At 54.7% G+C, this 18,635-nt stretch overlaps 1 protein-coding gene across 1 annotated transcript in view; it reads right to left on the reverse strand.

The window, feature by feature from the left end:
* Positions 1-71: 71 nt before the first annotated feature.
* SDC3 (syndecan 3) overlaps positions 72-18,635 on the reverse strand; it is a 35,103-nt gene continuing 16,539 nt past the window's right edge. Inside the window, exons 2-5 of the mRNA XM_061449999.1 lie at positions 5,431-5,548; positions 4,071-4,684; positions 2,075-2,345; positions 72-1,159 (exon numbers count right to left, since the gene is read on the reverse strand). Of these exons, the coding sequence (XP_061305983.1) occupies positions 993-1,159; positions 2,075-2,345; positions 4,071-4,684; positions 5,431-5,548 (1,170 nt within the window). The 3' untranslated portion in view covers positions 72-992. The remainder of the gene's footprint in view (positions 1,160-2,074; positions 2,346-4,070; positions 4,685-5,430; positions 5,549-18,635) is intronic.

Genomic DNA, 18,635 nt, shown 5'->3' on the forward strand with positions numbered 1-18,635 from the left:
CCAACTCCTCTCCCTGCCAGCTCCCCACCAAGCAACGTCCCGCTCTGTTGTAAAACCAGTGCTGTCGGTCGTACTGCGCAAGCTGAGTTTTATTGGTCACAGTGAAAACCCAGCAAAAGCAAGGTCCCTTCTCCACCAAACCCCTCAGCGGCTGGCGACACGCGGCTTCTATAGATTTAAGGTCTCTGGCTGTGCACAGCGATGCAGTGAAGCGAGGTGGTGGCAGGAGGAGAGCAGCAGGAGATGATACCCCAATGCACTGCTCCACAAACGCTCCAAAGAGTTGATCTAAAAAGATCATTTCCAGCGTACTGGCCACTTCTGTGTGTATTTTTGCCTTTCCTCACTCCAAGAGCAAACCCTGGGGCATCAGGTATTCCAGCCCCTTGTGCTTGTTTTCAAGGTTCGAAGCGTATTTGAGAGTCGTGTCCTCTCTTCAGACAGAAGCAGGGAGCAAGGAAATTCCTGCAAAGCAACCGACCCCGTTCAAAAAGAAAAGAAGAATTAAAAACAAGAGAGAGGGAAAGAAACCTCCCTCCTTTCCAAAGGGAAAAATAAAGGAAGATAAATCCAAACCAACCCCCCTGCGCCCCAGGGCTGGTAGAAGGTGTCTGGATCCCAGAGTCCGTTGTGTTGGTGGGAAAAGCCCAGTGACCTCCAGCCATTGTTGGCAGCCTGAACACACTGTCCCATGCTCACCAGGGTGCTCCCTGGACACGGGTTCCTTGGTGTTGGCTCCATGCCCCATGCCTCCCACTGTGAAAGGCCAGCGGTACTCGGTCTGAACTCAGCGATGCTCTGGGCACTTGGTTTTCCATCCTGCTGAAGATGTGTTTTCTCCTTTAGCTGTTGCAGGTTTTGCTTTTTAAATTCACAGTCTGATCCAAAGAAGAGAGAAAGAAAAAGAGAAAGAGAGAGACTGGATGAAGTAGAGGAGGAGGGAGAGTTTGGAGCGGGGAGGGAGGGAGCGTGAGGCACACCAGGCTCTCCTTCTACGCGTAAAACTCCTCCTGCTTGTCAGGCTTCTGGTACGTCACGTTGGCTTGCTTGGGTTCCTCCAGCGTGTAACTGCCTTCATCCTTCTTCTTCATCCGGTAGATGAGCAGCATGACAAGGAAGGCAGCGAAGAGAGCTCCCACCACGCCTCCCACGATCACCGCTGCAACACAGACAAGTAGCACATCCATCAGTGCTGGCTTTCAGAGCAAATAATAGGGGGGGAATCATTTTGGATTCCAGTTTGGTTTTGCGCTTTGCACCTTTCCTACTCAAATCTATGATTAAGAAAACTGAACATTAAAGTGAGGGGATGGTGCAATGATGTGGTTCAAGGAGCTTCAACAAGCTCCTCAAGTGCAGTGATGCTGAAGGGTGGGTAAGACCTGAAAGTGAATGACAAAGCAGCCCAGGCACAGTGAGAGGTCCCTTGTGCAAGGAGGGTCCAGAAAGTACCCCCAAAGAGCTGCTCATCTGGGAGCCTGCCAGCATCTGCCATGCTGAAGACCACCAGAACAGCAGCTTCTTTGCTCTGCCATTGCCTCCAGCTCTCTTTAGCTGGTGATGGGACACTGACCCTTGTGCCTCATCACTAACGTCCCTTGCAGTCAGAGGTGGCCAGCTGGTTTTCAGGCAGTCCCATAGCACACAGAATCATAGAACCATAGAATCATTTAGGTTGGAAAAGCCCTTTAAGCTCATCCAGTCCAACCATTCCCAGCACTGCAAAGGCCACCACTGAGGGCCTTGTCTACATGATGTGTGAACACTTGCCACCTCCTGACTCCATCCTCCTGTCAGGCAGTTGTAGGGAGAAATCTTTCCACTAACATCCTGTGTTTGCCCTGCAAAACCATCTTAACAAAAGCAAACTGTGCACAGCTCTGTACTCTCCTCACAAAGACATGAAGACCCTTGGGAACCCCGCAGCAGAGGCCCTGGAGTGCCTGTTGTGGGCTATCCCACATTTCACACTTCCTCCATGTCCTTCCAAAGCCCAACCCCAATCCTGGGGCATGGCCATCCCAGCTCTCTGCCCCATCCCTAAAGCCCCCAGCTCTTCCCCACGAGCTCTCACCTATCAACACTTCTTTCCTCTCCAGGATGTTCTTCTGGGGGAGCTGAGCAGCCGAGTTGCCCGAGTCTATCGTGTTGTCCATCAGCCCCGGCTCCGCGTTCTTGCCCAGCCCGGCTCCCGATGGGGGGGTCACCACAGCCATCACCTCGTTGCCGAGCTCGGGATGAGTAGTCTCTTCCTCCTCCCGGATCTCAAAGTCCCCGCTGGGGCCGCTGCTGACCGGGACCTCCAGCTCGTTGTCGAGGGCTGTCGTCACCTTCCCTGGCTCCATCTGGGAGAAAGGACAAGATGGAGCAAGGGGACAAGGACCAAGGAGTGGTTCCTGCCTTCAGCAGCAATGATGTGTCCAGAGGAAGGACATCACAGTGCTGATGACAGCAGGGAACATGGGGGATAACGCTGGGGTGTCCCTTCCCTGTGTCTCTGATGTGGACGATTACATTGCATCAAGTAATGCAACCCCACATCTTGATGGTCGCCAAAAGGCTGAGGCCACTGTGGCTGAGCTGGATCATTCTTATGTTTCCATCCCAGGTACCCCAAGCTGCACAAACTCTCACCTGCTCCCTGTAGCTCCCCCTGAAGAGAGCCCCACATCGCAGGCCCTCATTTGGGCTCTCTGTCCCCAGTGTGGATGGATGGATGGCTGAAACATCTCACAGATACCTCCTTGCTGGGCATGAAGTGATGGAACTTTTTGTGCTACAGCAACATAGCAAGTGTAAAGACTGGTGCCATCAGACTGGTCCCAGGGAGGTCCCTTCCTTCTCCTTTTTCTCCCTTCAACCTGCTTCTGTGGTTGCAGCCCTGTGGCACAGGGCACAACTGGGTAGCTGGGTCCAACTTTAGCCTAAGAGCTCATCTCAGTCTCCCCTCGGGCAGGTTAAAGCCATTCCCCTTGGCCTGTCCCTACATCCCTTGTCCCAAGCCCCTCTCCAGGTTTCCTGCAGCCCCTTCAGGCGCTGGAGCTGCTCTCAGGTCTCCCCTTCAGGAGCCTTCTCTTCTCCAGGCTGACCCAGCCCAGCTCTCTCAGCCTGGCTCCAGAGCAGAGCTGCTCCATCCCAACCGTGACCTATTCATTGCCTCCTGCTCATCCCCACATCTGCAGCTCACTCAGGGCCAAATCCCCCTTCACATTCCCCCTTGTCCCAGCAGCCTGACCCCCTGCATGTCCAGATGCTGCGCTGGACCACACTGAACATCCTTGAGCAAAACCTCCCTGGGATCCCTGCTTCCTGGAGCAAACAGCTCCCTCCACATCTGCCTTGGGATGTTACAAAGCCCAATGGGCAGAAGCTGGGGCAGGCAAGTAGGAGCCTTCTTCATATCACACTGCCCTGAACACATGGCTCAGTGCTTCCCGCAAGCAGGCGGTTTTGTGACAGGGATTAATTGAAGGTCAGCAAGAGCCCCGAGCTCTGTACGTACATCTACATGCAGAAAAGAGGGGCTGGTTTAGACAAATCACTCTGCCTTTCAGTCAAAGCAGTTTTGAAAGGGCCCCTGGGGGGTTCTGAATGAGAGATGGAGCAGCACATTAAACCCCCTGCTCAGGACACCCAATGGGTTGGAAACGCTCCGTCGAGCTGGAATTGGGAAGCATTTGGGCCTCCCAATGACAGGCTGCAAGGTGGGAAATGGTGCAATGAGCCCAAGCACCAAACCCAAAGCACCAAATCCAAAGCACCAAACCCTGGCAAGGCAGAGCTGGGGGCACCAGGAATGCATGGCGTACCCTGTGTGCTGCCCATCATCTCTTATGCCAGCCCCATCACCATGCTCTGCCTGTGCTAAATCCCCCCACCCTTTAGTCTCCCATCTCCAGCTCTCCAAATCTTCCAATCTGCAGGGATTGGAAGACCCCAACCTGGATTTGACCTCGTTCTAAGCAACGGGGTAAAGACAAATCAACACCAGAGGCTTCCCATCACCATTGCTTGGCTTCCAACACGGCCCACGAGCCCTTTAGCAGGTGAGAAGGGCTCCTGCCTCCTACCTGGGGGGCTTCTGTGGGTGGCAGCGTGGCAGGACTGGAAGGCAAGGCAGTGCTTTTGTCTGTGGGCTCTGCAGTCCTGGACGTGGTTGGTTTTGGCAGTGACCTGGGTTTGGCTGTGCTGGTGGGGACAAGCCGCGTCGTGGCCACCTCTGTTGGGGTGCTGGTTGCGAGGCTGGACGTGGTGGGGGTCTCCAGGGTGGTGGCCCGGGTGGTGGCTGCCTTGGTGACCAAGGGGAGCAGGAACCTCCTGATGGTGGTGGGCTTGGCAGCGGCCATGGTGGTGCTGGTGGTGGTGGTGGTGGTGGCCGCGGTGGTGGTGGTCGTGCTGGCTGTGGTCGTGGTGGTGGTGGTCATGGTGGTAGGAGAGATGCTGGCAGTGGTACTGGTGGTGCTTGCTTTCCAGCTGGGGATAACCGGTGTCTCTGTCATCCTGGGGATGTACAGGACGCTGGTGGTCTGCTCGGGGGTGGTGTCCTCAGCAGGGAAGGGCTCAAAGGGGGTAGCCACGGGCTGCACCATGGTGATGGGCAGCACGGCCGCCGTGGTGGGCAGAGCGATGGATGTGTCCGTGGGGAGGCTCACGGCCGTCTCGAGCCCCGACTCCCTCTCGAAATCTGAAACAGGGGGAGAAGAATGAAGGGTGAAACATTTCCAAGGGCTGGAATGTGCCTGGAATGTGCCTCACCCCCCAGCAATGAGAGCAGGGACTGGTTCCAGGCTCAGCTGAAACCAAGCACATCCACAGCATTCCACTATCTGAAATGGTGCTGAAGAGGGACCCTTCATCAGGGACTCTAGCGATAGGACAAGGGGTGATGGGTTTAAGCTTAAACAGGGGAGATTTAGGTTAGATCTAAGGCTGAAGTTCTTCCCTGTGAGGGTGCTGAGGCGCTGGCACAGGGTGCCCAGAGAAGCTGTGGCTGCCCCATCCCTGGCAGTGCTCAAAGCCAGGTTGGACACAGGGGCTTGGGAACATGGTCTAGTGTGAGGTGTCCCCGCCTGTGGCAGTGGGATGGAGCTGGATGAGCTTTAAGGTCCCTTCCAACCCAACCCAGGCTGTGGTTCTGTGATTCTATGAAATTCCCACGTGCTGGTCAAAGCCCCTCCTCGGGGGTCAATGAAACCTCTATAACATGGCATGTGCCGTTGTGCCAGAGAAAGACTAATCCTGCCCCATAGCACCAGAGACTAAAATGGGAAATGGAATCACCTGAGCCCAGCTTTGGGACAGTTCCCTTTGCTTTTGCCTAGGAAGGAGCAGAAGGGCAGCTGCAGAGGTGGATAAGGGCAATCCCTCCCTCACATCCCATCACAAGCCCCTCTCCAGTCCCACCGAGGACCCTTCCCCACAGCTACTTACACCCTGAGCCTGAGCCCGAGTAGACGTCGTCCAGTTCATCATCCCCAAAGGGGTCATCGTCCCCAGAGCCCTCCAGGTCCACGGGCCTCTCGTAGTTCTCATTGCGCCAGCGCTGAGCCTGCAGCCAAATGGGGACACGCGTGAGCAGGTCCAGCCCCACCAGTGCTTGCACCGACACCCCCAGACAGCCCTCGAGGGATAACGCAGGGATTCAACAGGCCAGGGAAGAGCCAGACCACAGGAGCAGAGGCAGCTGAAACACCCAAATCGTGTGGGTTTGCCCCCAAAACAATTCACTGCTGTCAATCCTGCAGACAAGCAGACATGTGGGGAGCTCTCATTGATGCCAATGGTATTTCCCATGGAAACAAGCCCTCTGGAAAAGGGGAGGAGAAAATCCAACAACTGCTGTTGGAAACTAATGGGGAAATAATCAGTTTCTCCAGCTCATTATTGTTGGGTTTAGGTGATATTTGTGTGATTCCTGGCACAGATGTGACAGTAACACACGCTTCCCAGCTGCCGCGGCTTAGGAAGTCTCCATATGAAACAATATCAGACTTCACATATTCCACTGCTTTACAGTGCTAAAACTTGAAGAGCCCTTGCTAGTAGGGCTCTTAAACATCTTGTTTTGCAGATCAAAGTGTCTCCTGGTTGTGTTGCAAGGAAACAGTTTGACACTTCATTACAAGCCAAACAAGGAGTCTTTGATCTGCAAGATAGCATCAGATGTTCCAAGATGTAAGGAGGCAGGTTAGTGCTTAAATTGGAAATGAAGGGGTTGAAGGGTCCCCATCACCTCTTGGAGCGTTTTACCTCTTGACAGAAGCTTGGGGTTTCTTTGTTTTCATTCCACATTGGAACAAAAAGCAATCTTGAGGAGTCAGAAGGGCCCATGACATAGAAAATTGGCTCTTAACTCGCATCATGTCCCCACATCTCTCCTCCGGGGGTCCAGCAGCTCGCAAGGGGGAGAAAACACTTGGCTGGAGCAAGATGCACTGGGGCTAGAAGACACTTCCCAGGGGCTGTGAGGTGATCCCAGCCCTGGTGCCCAAGCCAAGGAGAGTCACTGGGTACTGCAGATGTGCCCCTGTGTCATCCAAAGCCCCTCTCCAGGCTTCCCGCAGCCCCTTCAGGCACTGGAGCTGCTCTAAGGTCTCCCGTTAAGGAGCCTTCTCTTCCCCAGGCTGGGAAGTCTCCAGGCTCCAACCTGTAGCACTCAGCTCCCACACAGGACGCAGATGTTTGGAGCTGGGAGCCTTTCCTCTGCGTCAACCCCAAACCTGCCCTATGCGAACCCCATCACCCCCTCCAGGCTGAGGGAGCAGGATCCATGCCCCAGCCCGGCAGGGATCCATCCCCTGGAGGCACTGACTGCAGCGGGGAACAACTTCACAGCAATAAAACACCTTGCAGGGCCAAAACCGGCTCTGTGGAGACAACTCCCCTGATGTGAGAGACGTCTCTCCCACGCCTGCCCCTCACACGCCAGCCTGCAGCAGAGCAGAGAGATTCTCAGCCAGGTTTTGTCCTAAGTGGATTCCCGAGGATCCGCATCAATCTGTGCTGTTCATACCCAGAGCACTGCCAGGGATGGGGCAGCCACTGCTTCTCTGGGCACCCTGTGCCAGCGCCTCAACACATGTTCACGAAGCTGCGGCGTTCCTGCTGCTCAGGAGAGGTGAAACGGGACCTAATGTGGGATGGCAGAGAGTTTCCCTTCTCTTCCTTGTCTGCAAGTCTCTGGGGGCTGCTCCTGAGCTGCTCCTGCGTGCAGGGGGAGCTGGTGATACAAAACCATGGCAAGCAGCAACGGATGCTGGGCAATCCCTTACTCCAGCATCCTCCACCCTACCCCTAAAGAACCACACAGCCAGGACCAGGAGTGGGGCACCCCCTGACTGCAGCAAGCAGAGCCCCGGCTCATCCAGCTTCACAAAGATTTACTGGTAAAGCCTTGTGAGGCTTCAACAGGCATTCCCAGGGCAGAATGGGGGTGTCTGGGACACGGCTGCTCCCAAAACAAGCCCCCATGTGGTACTGACATAACCCTCCTCCCAGCCAGGCTGCCCCAGCTGCAGCCCCGATGGTATTAGGTCAGGCTCATGCAATAAATCATGGGAACAGTCGGTGTTTATTTGGATTTACTGCTGCTTAGATCCCTGATGCTCCGCATGCCCCCAGCCCCACACAGCCCCCCTGCGAGGAGGGGGCTGCTCCCCCTTTGCAGCATGGGATGAAGGGGAGAGGAGCGGTGCTTTTGCCAGCCCAGGAAATCACAAATCACACAGGACGGCAGCTCCCAGCCTGCAGCTGCCTCCCACCCCTCAGCCCCCATCGCATCAAAGGCGCAGCTGGCTGGATGGGTCCCAACAGTGAAACCCCATCCAGACCTTATCCCAGACCCTGCAGGCTCCGGGTCGGAGCGAGGTTGGAGGGAGCCTGCCGGCAGGATCCCTGCGTGTGCTGGATCCATCCCTTGCTGCCCCTGCTCCCTGGGATAGGCTCACAGAATCAATCGGGTTGGAAAAGCCCTTTAAGCTCACCCAGTCCAACCATTCCCAGCAGTGCCAAGGCCACCACTAACCCATGGCACTGAGGCCTCGTCTCCACGCTGTGTGAACACTTGCAGGGACGGTGACTGCAGCCCTGCCCTGGGCAGCCTGTTCCAATGCCTGAGCACCCTCTGGGGCAGGAATTGTTCCTCAGCTCCATCTAAACCTGCCCTGGTGCAGCTTGAGGCCGGTTCCTCTTGTCCCATCCCTTGTTCCCTTGGGGGACTGTGTCAAGGACTGCCCTGACCCCGTTGCATGTTGGTGCTGCTGCCCCAACGAACACTGCAAGCACTAAAGGAGGGTTTTCCATGGATTTCCTGCCTGCCTAGGATGGGAGTGACACAAGTCACATCCACCCCTTGCCCATGGTTGGGATAGGGGTGACGTAGTCGCAGGACTCCCACATCCTCTGTGTAGCCCTTTCTGGGTGCCCAATGCAAAGCTGGGCCAGGCAGAGAGAGGCTCCTTGGGGCAAGGAGGAAACCCCAGCATAGGGAGACCAAAGCATGAGGAGACCCCAGTGCGATGTTGATCCTGGCCCCAGTGCTCCTTGCCCCACACCACCCCCAGCTCAAGCCAAGGGACAGCAGCTCCATCCCTGCAGTTACAGCCTCCCAGTCAATGGCTGTTGGCAGCGGGGCACCCAACAGCTCAGTGCTGCTTGCCCCGGCCAGGCTTCATTAGGGAAATTAAACCAGTCAAGGCAAAGCTGCTGGAGGCACTGGATCCCAAGACACCAGCCGGGCCTGGGGGTTGCATCACCTTTGGCAATGTTTAAATCCATGGGAGGCAAAAAGGAGTGGGAAGGTTAAAATAGCCCTGCGAGGTGCTGGCCCTTCACCAGGCCATGCTCAGGACTGTCCTGCAGAAAGGAACTGCTCCATGTGGCTCTGTTCCTCCCAGAAAGGGAGCCACATCCCTGTGGCTCAGCCCATGCCAGCCATGGAGACAGCCTGGGCCCGGATCCAGCTCTGGCATCCTCCAGACCCCAATCACTTGCCCTTTTTCCAGGCCTCCAACATCCAGAAAGGTCACAGATCTGCTATAAAAGGAAGTCCTGGTGCAAAGCGGTCTCCATAGACCAGGCAGTCAGATTTCAATAAACATCCCTCCAGTGCTCTAAATGTCACAAAATAAGTGCCAGACCCCGAGGATGCTCTGGAGATGACATGGCCACTACATCAAGCTTGGATGACAAAAACATCCTCCACTTGATCCCAAAGGACCCTTCTGGTCCCATAGCCTCCATGAGGCTGAGCAAGATGAGCAGGAGATGATGCCCACGCAGCCTCTTTGATGCCTCTGTTCTGCAGCTTGGCTGGACCGGGCAGGAACAGCAGCCAAGAGGCTGGAGCAGCACAAATCACACCCATATCTCATGCTAAGAGCCTTGGAGAGCAAGTGAGAGCTCTGACCCTTTGGCCTGGGACTGCTGGAGCTGAGCAAGGGAGATTAAAGAAGCTTCAGTCCCTCTCCATCCTCTATGCCCATCTCACCCACGCAGCACAGCCCCTTAAAGCTCCTCCAGCTCCAACCCCTGCCACGGGCAGGGACCCCTTCCACTAGAGCAGCTTGCTCCAAGCCCCTGTGTCCAACCTGGCCTTGAACACTGCCAGGGATGGGGCAGCCACAGCTTCTCTGGGCACCCTGTGCCAGCGCCTCAGCACCCTCACAGGGAAGAGCTTCTGCCTAAGAGCTCATCTCAGTCTCCCCTCGGGCAGGTTAAAGCCATTCCCCTTGGCCTGTCCCTGCAGGCCCTTTTCCAAAGCCCCTCTCCAGGTTTCCTGCAGCCCCTTTAGACACTGGAGCTGCTCTAAGGTCCCCCCTTAAGGGGCCTTCTCTCCCTAGGCTGAACAAGCCCAGCTCTCTCAGCCTGACCCAGAGCAGAGCTGCTCCAGCCCTCACAGCATCATTAGGCTGTTACATTTTTTAGGGTGTTTCCCCTCCATGGCAGGGCTAAAACCCTAAACCTGCCCTAAACATCAAACCCCAAATGTGCTGCCATTGCAAAAGCAATATTCACTGCTGAGTGTCTGGGTTTCACACCAGGAGGAACAGAACCTTATAAATCAATTAATCTTTAACCACGGGGAGAGGCTGGTTGGTGAACCTCTCTGGGATGCTCTCAGGCCCTTCACCAGTAGCCATCAGCATAGCAACGGTCGCCATGGAAACCGCCTCCTCCATGGCGACGCATCCATGTCTGGTGCGGGGCGATGGGTGGTGTCCCCCAGCGCATCCACAGGATCCGGGTCTGGGGTCTGTTCCCTGCTGGGGGTCATGGGGAAGGAGGAATTGAATGACCTGATGGGGTGGGCAGCAGGGGGGGGGGAAGTTGCCTCCAGCTCCTGGGGAGTGGTCGTGGTGGGGCAGAGAAATCCTAATTCAATTCCCAGCATCCACTGCCTGTGAGACTTGCAAGGGGTCAGAGCATCACCCCACACAGCAGCAGCCCTGGTTGGGATGTTCTCTGACCCAGTCTGTGTGTGATTGAAGGCTGTGGATGTTTCTAACTCTCCTGGCTGTGAGAAGCAAGTTTTCCCTGAGGGAATCAGAAAGGACATAAAAAGAGCTGGAATTTGGTGGTTTCTAAGGCATTTGGGATGCAGGCTTGGTTCATGTCTGGAGGTTAGGCGGGTGGTGATGGGGGACAAAGCGAGGTGGCACAGTCCCCTCCCTTGGCTCGTGGGCGATGTGCATGGAGAGCAGAGCTGAGCAATTCTAGAGGCAAAGGGAACCCCAGGAAAGCATCGGAGCCTGAGGAGCCCATGTGCATCCTCCCATCAGTCCAACTGCAGTCCCCAGCACCACACGTGGGGTTTGGAATGAGAAGGCTCCTGCTGTGGGGAGAGCTGGCATGGCAAGCTGGGGATGAAGGTGATTTTATCCAATGGTATGGGTGTCCATGGCCACCCAGAGGCCTCCAGCACAACTCTAGGGCATGAGATGGGGCCAAGGCAGGGGGAAAGGATGCATGTGGAGAGCATCAGCAGGAATGCAGGGATCAGCCTGTTCCACATCCCAACAAGCGGGCAAAGAGGAGAAGGAAGATTGAACCAGTGTGAAGGCAGCCTAGAGAACAGGACAGGGCTGTAAAGGGAAGCACAAGGACTGGCTTGCATCCCATCCTTCCCTATCCCCTGGTGCCAAGCACAGGTTCTTGCCTCTACACCCAATCCCCTGCCTACCCTGCTTGCAAAGCAAAGAGCAAAACCAGAAAGGCAAAGTCTCAACGTTCTGTTTGCATTTCAACCCATTGAGACAGCCTTGGGAATCCCAAACCCCCTGGTCCCAGCAGCAGACCCACTGCCCTGCATGCTGCAAGGGCAAGAGGAGAGGACAAGGTGGGCAGGGACTGACTTTGGCCAGGATGGAGAGATGCAAACAGCAATGGGAATGCTGGGCTGTGTCATTCACCAGAGATGCTGACTCTGGCTGTGTTGGAGAGCTCGGAAGAACGCAGCCAGGGTCAGTAATCCATCGGGGGCTGAAAACCATTTTGTCCAGGAAAAACTGAGACCATATTGCAGGAAAAGCGTCGATTATTTCTTTGCTATTTTCCGCAGGATATTTTCAATTAATCACCCTTGGAAAGCGCTTTTCTGGTGTTTTATATAGCCAACCTCAATAGCTCGTCACAACATGTGATTTAGTGATACTATAAACAGTTGAAATAATATCCACTTGCACATAAAGCTGGAATGAAAACATTGTTTCTGAGCCTTAAAGACTCCACAATTCTTTTCCCACTACAGACCAAAAAAAAAAACCCAAAATCACTGAATTTCCACTCTTGGATCCAAGGCTGCGAGTTAAAAATAAACCTGTTGGAAAGCTGCTCCAGACGGCATCTCAGTGGCACAGGGACCTGCTGCTTTGGGAAAAGACCTCCATGTCCCAGCATGGGCAGCCCCCAGCCAACATTTTTGCTCATGGATTGATGCTGGAGACCACCAAAGCTGCTTGAGATGGAGATGCCCATGGAAAAGCCTGGGCTAGGAGGCAGTTTGGGGTGCAGGATGCTGATGGGAAGCAGGGAGGGGGTGATGCTCACAGCCAACTTACGAACCACGGTGTGAGCTCGCACAAGCAGCAGCCAGGTCGTTTGTGTAACTTCATTCTTTCTCTGATTAATGAAGCCCCTGCACAACAGCTGCCTAAACCCCAGCGCATTCTGATTTAATAAGCCTGTTATTTTATGCAAGTAAAACAATCATTAACATTTAGCAAGGAGCAGCAATTATTCTGGCTTTGTATCGATTCTCCACTGCCAACGCAGGCAACGCTGCGAGGAGCCAGGCTGGGAGCAGCCACATCCCAAAACCTGCCTTCGGACACACACACTTGTGAGTGTTTAATCATCACATAATGAACTGCCAAGCCTAGGTACCCTAAACCAGGCTCAGCTCTTCCTGTCCTCCTTGGGATCATCTGTCTCCACTGTCATTCTTTATCCCAGTTCTTCAATGGATTAGTGCCAGATCCTACCCATTACAGAGTAAATATCCCCGAGCCAGGGCTGGCATGAAAAACAGCAATCCTCCCTCCCGACAAGGTGGGCTGCTGCTGACACCTCATCTCCCAGCACGCTGGGCTCTTACCTCTGGGGACATGGAGGAGAAAACAAAGCCAAGCACAAAGCACAAGTCCCCACCTCCTGCTGCATGTAAATCCCTGGGGAAGAGGCACAAAGGAGCCACACATCAGCTGGGATTGCATCAGGCAACGAGATGGCTTCTTGGGGTCCCCCCAAGCACCCCTGGGATCACCTGTTTGGTTCCTGCTGCATCCTCAGTGGGTCGAAGTGTGGCCTTTCGCCCCACAGCCGTGGGTTTGGCCAGAGCTGATGGAGCACTTGGCTGGGAATGATGCTGTCAGCAGATGCAGGAGGGGAGCAGGAGGTTCCCCAAGCCTGGATGAGCCAGCATAGGGAAAAGCCAAAGCCAGGCCCTGCAGACCCCTGGAGAGGGGAGAGTGCCATGCCACAGCCTGAAGCATCGTGATACCCACTCACTCACATCCCAAACCGATGGTGCCATCCATCCTTATACTCGGAGCATCCTGCTAACGTGGGGGGGGAAACAGAGACCACCTGCATGGGATGGAGCAGAACCAGGCCAGGCTGGAGGGCAGGGATGGTCTTGGGCAGCCGGGGTGCCTGCAGCCCCAGCTCTGCCTCCTCCACCTCCCACTGTGCCTGGCCAGGCTGATCCCTTTTCCACACCGAAGGATCCATGGTGTGCTCCAGACTCATTAATTCCCATGGGATTGCACATTGCCATGGTGACGCAGGCAGCCCCGGGAATACCCACAGCCCCCAGACCACCATCCATGGATGCTCATGGTGGGCTCCATCCACCTTTTCCCTCCCCGGGGCTGGGGAGCTGCAGGCATCAGCAGGAATTCCTCCCAGTCATTACAGAATTGATTTAATTTGCTCTGCTCCATAATCCTATTGCAGCTTAACATGCAAAACTGTCTGGAGCTTTTCTCACCTTCCACAAAGGCTCCTTTCCTCTTAGACTCGGTGATGAGGAGCTGTGGGGATACATGGGTGGGGATGTACTGGGTGCTGCACCTTGCTGGAGAGCAGCCTCCTCTCTGAATTACTCTCCTAATTACACCTGAGAGGCTTTTGGTGGGGACCTGAACTAATTATTCCCACTTAACACCTTCATGGCCTTCCTGGCTATTGCCCATCAAGGGTAAGTGAAAATGAATGTCTCTGAAAATAACTGATGAAAATGAGGTTATTTCAGCCTCATAAGGGGCCTTCTCCATTCCCAAGGACTGTCCTGTTCCTTTTGGGGGCTCACTAGAGAGTCAAAGCCCCCATAAGCCCTGGCCACAGCTGAGCATGAGCCCTGCTGAGAGCTGGGGGGGTGGGTTGGCAACAGCTTGAGCTCCTCCACACACCCAAATCTCCTCAGCCAGATGGTTGGGTTGATTACACGCTTCCCAGGTCACCCGAGGGCAGCACCAGCATCTCCACAGGCCCCCCAGCCCCGAGTGAGGAGCCTCAGACAGGGAAAGAGCTTTTCTCCCCCTTTCCACCCTATTTGCTGCCAGTGGGAGCCCATTCGCTTCACTTCTTCATGCCCAGGGAAGGGCAGACACAGCACAGAGGGAAAAGCAACCACCACGCACCCGATGACACGAGCCTCATGGAGTGTTTGGGCATCACCAGGTTCAGTTTTAATCCACAGCAAGCAGAGAGGGTGGAATCAAATAGGTGTGGGGATGGTTGGATGCACAGCACCTCAGACACTGGCCTCCTTGTTCTCCACCAGCCATGCTGCATGGCTGGAGCAGGGGAAACCTAATCCCTGCTCCCTCCCTGCTCGGGTTTCTCAGCTCTTTCGTGTTAAAGCACTGGGGAGGCAGCAGCAGCGCTAACAAAACACGATGGTGGCGCCAGCCCTTGAGACACAAGAATTTAATGCCCAGCGCGTTACAAGCAAGGCTGGGATGGAGCAAGGTTTGCATGCACTGCGCTCCTGACTCCTCCATTTACTCCAAGCCCCTAAACCAGAATAGACCCTGGCAATGGGGGGGGTTAATCCTTGTCAAGACCATCCACGAGGACAAGACCCCCAAGCAAAACTCAGAAGGGATGGGGCAAGAGCACATGGATTAACTGAGGTACAGGGATAACACTGGGGCCATCAGGTTCTTAGTGAGGTGCAGTGATTTCCTAGGACTGATGTGCCACTGTCACTGGGGGAATGCACCTGAATTTGGGGGTGTTGAGAGAGTTAATCCACCAGCACTTGAAAGACATGCAAGTACCGAGTGTTTCTTGCTTGACACTTAAATACTCACATTTTTTTGCACCTTAAAAATAGATCAATGCATGATTAGATTCAGAGCGACCAGGTATTAGCACTGCAAAAGGCATGTGAAAACTCCTTGCAAACAGTGAGTGGTTCCCAGTGCACGTGGAAGAGCTTCTCACCACCAAGAGTAACCCAGTTCCTGCTGTCTTGTCTCATCACTCAGCTCTCCTATGAGAATTAGAGCAGGATGGGGAGCTCACACTGGACTCCCTGCCCTCGCTGCCCATGCCCAGGGAGGAGAGGTGATATGACAAAGCAGGGAAAGGCCAATAGCCAGTCTGGGGCTGCATCCTGGCTCTATCCAGCCCCTCTGGGCAAGACAGCAACCATCCAATTCACTTCATTTTCCAGCTGCAGAATGAGCCTCTCTCCCTCCAGAAGTGCTCAGGAGCAGGTTGACATTTCCCACACGCAGCAGATCACCACTGGAGCAACTCAATTGAGGGAGAAAAAAGGTATTTCCTCTTTCTAATCCACACACAAAGAGCCCTCAACCTATATTTATCCACCCTGAACTTTATCTGCTGCAGTTATTCGGCTGGAAATGTAATCAATCTCCCAACAGCACCAGCCCCTTCAGCTCAGTGGCTGCGCATCCTCTGCATCCAGAGGCGCTCAGCAATGAAACCTGGTGTGTGACAAAGACAATAAATACACAGCTTTGAAAGCACAGCTTTCGCTGCACAGGAGAGCACCTGCATCTGTTCAAACCCTGCTTTGTGCAAAGGCAGGAGACGCGGTCCCAAAGGACCCACTGGCTGCAGGAGCAATGGGACAGGCCGCAGCAATGCGGTCACCCCAAAAGCAGCCACCTCCAGGACACCAGGACCTGGCTCCCGATGTGTCCCATCTGGAATAGCTTAGGCTCTGCACCGTGCCACTGAAGGTAAGGTTTCCAAATGAAAGCAAATGCTTCAGATCTGCTGGAAACCAGAACCTTGACCTCAGCGTTGCCCATCTCTGGTTACTGGTCCTTGCTCAGGAAACACTGCAGGGCTCAGCTTACCAAGAAAATAAAAGAGCTGGAGGTTTCAAGCCTTATAAATGAGCAAAGCTCCTGCCAATGGACAAAACCACTCCCGTGTTCTCGCTGTCCTTAAGCTGGGAATGGGGGATGTGAAGGCTTTTTGTATGCGGTGGGAAGCGTTTCAAGGTATCCTGCCTGCACGTGATGGGTGGATGTGTGAAAGGGGGCTGGAAGGAGTTGTTCAAATATTTATACAGCCCGAGCCTCCTTGTTTCCTGCCCCCAGATGAAGTCCTCCTAATGCAATGTAACTAAACAAGCCTTTTCCATGCGGCCTTTCCAAGGATAATTGTGGCTGATACAGTGAGTGGGACAGCAGTGTTTCAGCATCCCCATGGGGATGAAAACCAGTGGCCTTAAGGCAACAGCTACCGAGCACCCCAGCACTTGCAAAAACCCAGGGTAACACCATGCCACCAGCAGAGAGGACAGGCTGGGTCCTGGGTACCGTGCCCTATAGGTGATGGGTGCTGTGCCCAGGGTGCACCAGCAAGGACGGACACCCAGCGTCAATTCCCTTCTCTTTAGAAGAGGAAATGTTGTGTTTGCCAAGGGCAGGAGATCTCCAGCAGCTGGAAGCTGATGTCCACCATGGATGGAGGAATCCTGGGAATGGCTGAAGGTAAATCCCTGGTGCCTACAGAGCAAAGCATCCCCAGCCTGGGCATCTTGAAGCATCTCACCTGCAGGGTCCGAGTGGGGATGCAATGACCCAGGGGACAATCACTGTTGTGCACTTATGACAGGCCCATGCTGGAGTGGGGACAGACCCCACAGCCCAGCTGGAGGCTTCTGCATCACCCCTCAAGAGGATTAGCAGAGCAGAAGGAGCCATGCAAGGGGACCACTCTTCATCCTATGGATACAGCAGCATCCTGGTGTGACACAGACCTCTGCGACTGTAAGCTGTAGGGCCAGCATCATCTCTGCCATTCAGGTGGGGAAACTGAGTCACAAAGCAACTGGGCAGCATCTCGCAAGCGTGGGAGAGGACCAAGGAGTCCTGGCCTCCATCTCACACAACTTCATCCTCAGGGGATGTAGAAAGCCAAAACCTGCTGTGTCTGGAGGTGCTGGGGCCATGACCTGGTCCAGCAGTGTTCCCGATGCACTCACAACACTGTCCAGTCCTGCTGCAGTCATGGGGCTCCCCAGGAAGCAAAAAAAAAGGGAGAAAAAACCACCAGAAAAGAAAAGCTATTTCCAGCTCTCCAGCCTTTTTCTTTTCCCTTTTTTTTTTTTATCCAGATCTAAAATTGATTAAAATAAACCCAGTGATCTGACTGAGCTGTTTCTATTTAGGACCTGAATAAAGACTCGCGAGCGCAAAAGCTTATCTGCTTTGGAGCTTTTTTTCCCCCAACCATATCAGTTGCTCTAATAAAAGCTTCGGCCTCTCCCCGCCAGCCTCCTCGCACTCACATCCCTTCCACTGTCACACTTCCACCCTTCCAACTACCACTTCCATTGAGTCCTCCTCTGACCGGAGCAAGCGGCCAGGTCCCCCACTGCTACTGCTCAGCAGAGCAGTGACAAGGTTACGACTCACCCGGCTGCTGCTAAGTCCACCACAAAACCCTTCAAAAGGCAAGGATTTCGGTTAAAAACCCTGCTGCCCTCTCCCTGTTTGTTTTCATGGCTGCTGGTGTTCTTCCCACCACATTCTCAGCCCTGCACAGGGCTCAAGGCCTGGGTGCCCACCCAGCACCAGAAATGATGCTCCAACCACGGGACATGGTTTGCACACAAAGGAAGCAGCCAGGCATGGGTGCAAGCAAGGTGGGAAAGCGAGGCCAGAGCCTTGGATGAAGGCAGCTGCCTGGCTGTGTTCAGGTCCTCATGGATATTTAGCTGCAGATGGGAAGAGCAGGAGCCCCAGCTCAGTGCTGAGAGCACGTCTGGATGCTCAGACTGGGGATGGGGCACTGTAGCGACAGGACAGGCTGGATAGGGCTTGGAGCAAGCTGCTCTAGTGGAAGGTGTCCCTGCCCATGGCAGGGGTTGGAGCTGGAGGAGCTTTAAGGTCCCTTCCAACCCAAACCATTCCATGGTTCTATGAAACACTGGGGTGCAGCACAGGGGATGGACAGAGGAATACGTTCCCACTCACCTTGCTGCAACACAACCCCAGCAGCAGGTTTGATCATGGCACCACCCTCACCCAGCACTTGGAAGCAAACCCAGGCTCGCCCCGTGCTGCCTTCCTCTGCCCCATGGCCGGTTCAGCGAGGGACAGGGTGAGGATTAAGGATGCGATAGCGAAGGGATTACCCGGAGCCCTCGCTGGGCACTCAGATCCTGAGGGATTGCTGGTGCCCTGGGGGGAGGGCAGCATAAAACCTTTGCATCTGATGGGTTTTTGTGGGGTAATAAAATGAAGGATTTCCCTAGGGGGGCCTCAATGCTAAAGTGACAGCAGGGAGGTGGCAGAAGCAAGCAGCATCCATTGCAGCGCTGCGATGGGTGAGCAACCCTTGTCTGGCCAAAGGGGTCAGGAATTTCTATCCCCCTGCCAGTCTTATCCAGGCACCTGTACCCCCTTCTTACCCAAAGGGAAACTGAGTCAGAGAGCAGAACCCCAGCATGGCTGGAAGTCACCGCTCCATCAAGCTCACACCATAACCTCTGAGATGTGCAGGAATCACCCTTGCTCTTCCTTACAGCCACAAACACCAGCACCCCAAAGAGCACCCCAATGCCCACATTGCCCCCAGCAGCCTGGAGCTCCCGCTCATCCCGGTTCCACTTCTGCCTTTCCTCGTGCCTGCTTCCCAAAAGGCAC

This window comes from Pezoporus flaviventris, unplaced genomic scaffold (genome assembly GCF_033815535.1).
Source record: "Pezoporus flaviventris isolate CSIRO_AGI_PZ_B2104156 unplaced genomic scaffold, CSIRO_AGI_Pfla_v1 ptg000008l, whole genome shotgun sequence".
NCBI classification, from domain to species: domain Eukaryota; kingdom Metazoa; phylum Chordata; class Aves; order Psittaciformes; family Psittacidae; genus Pezoporus; species Pezoporus flaviventris.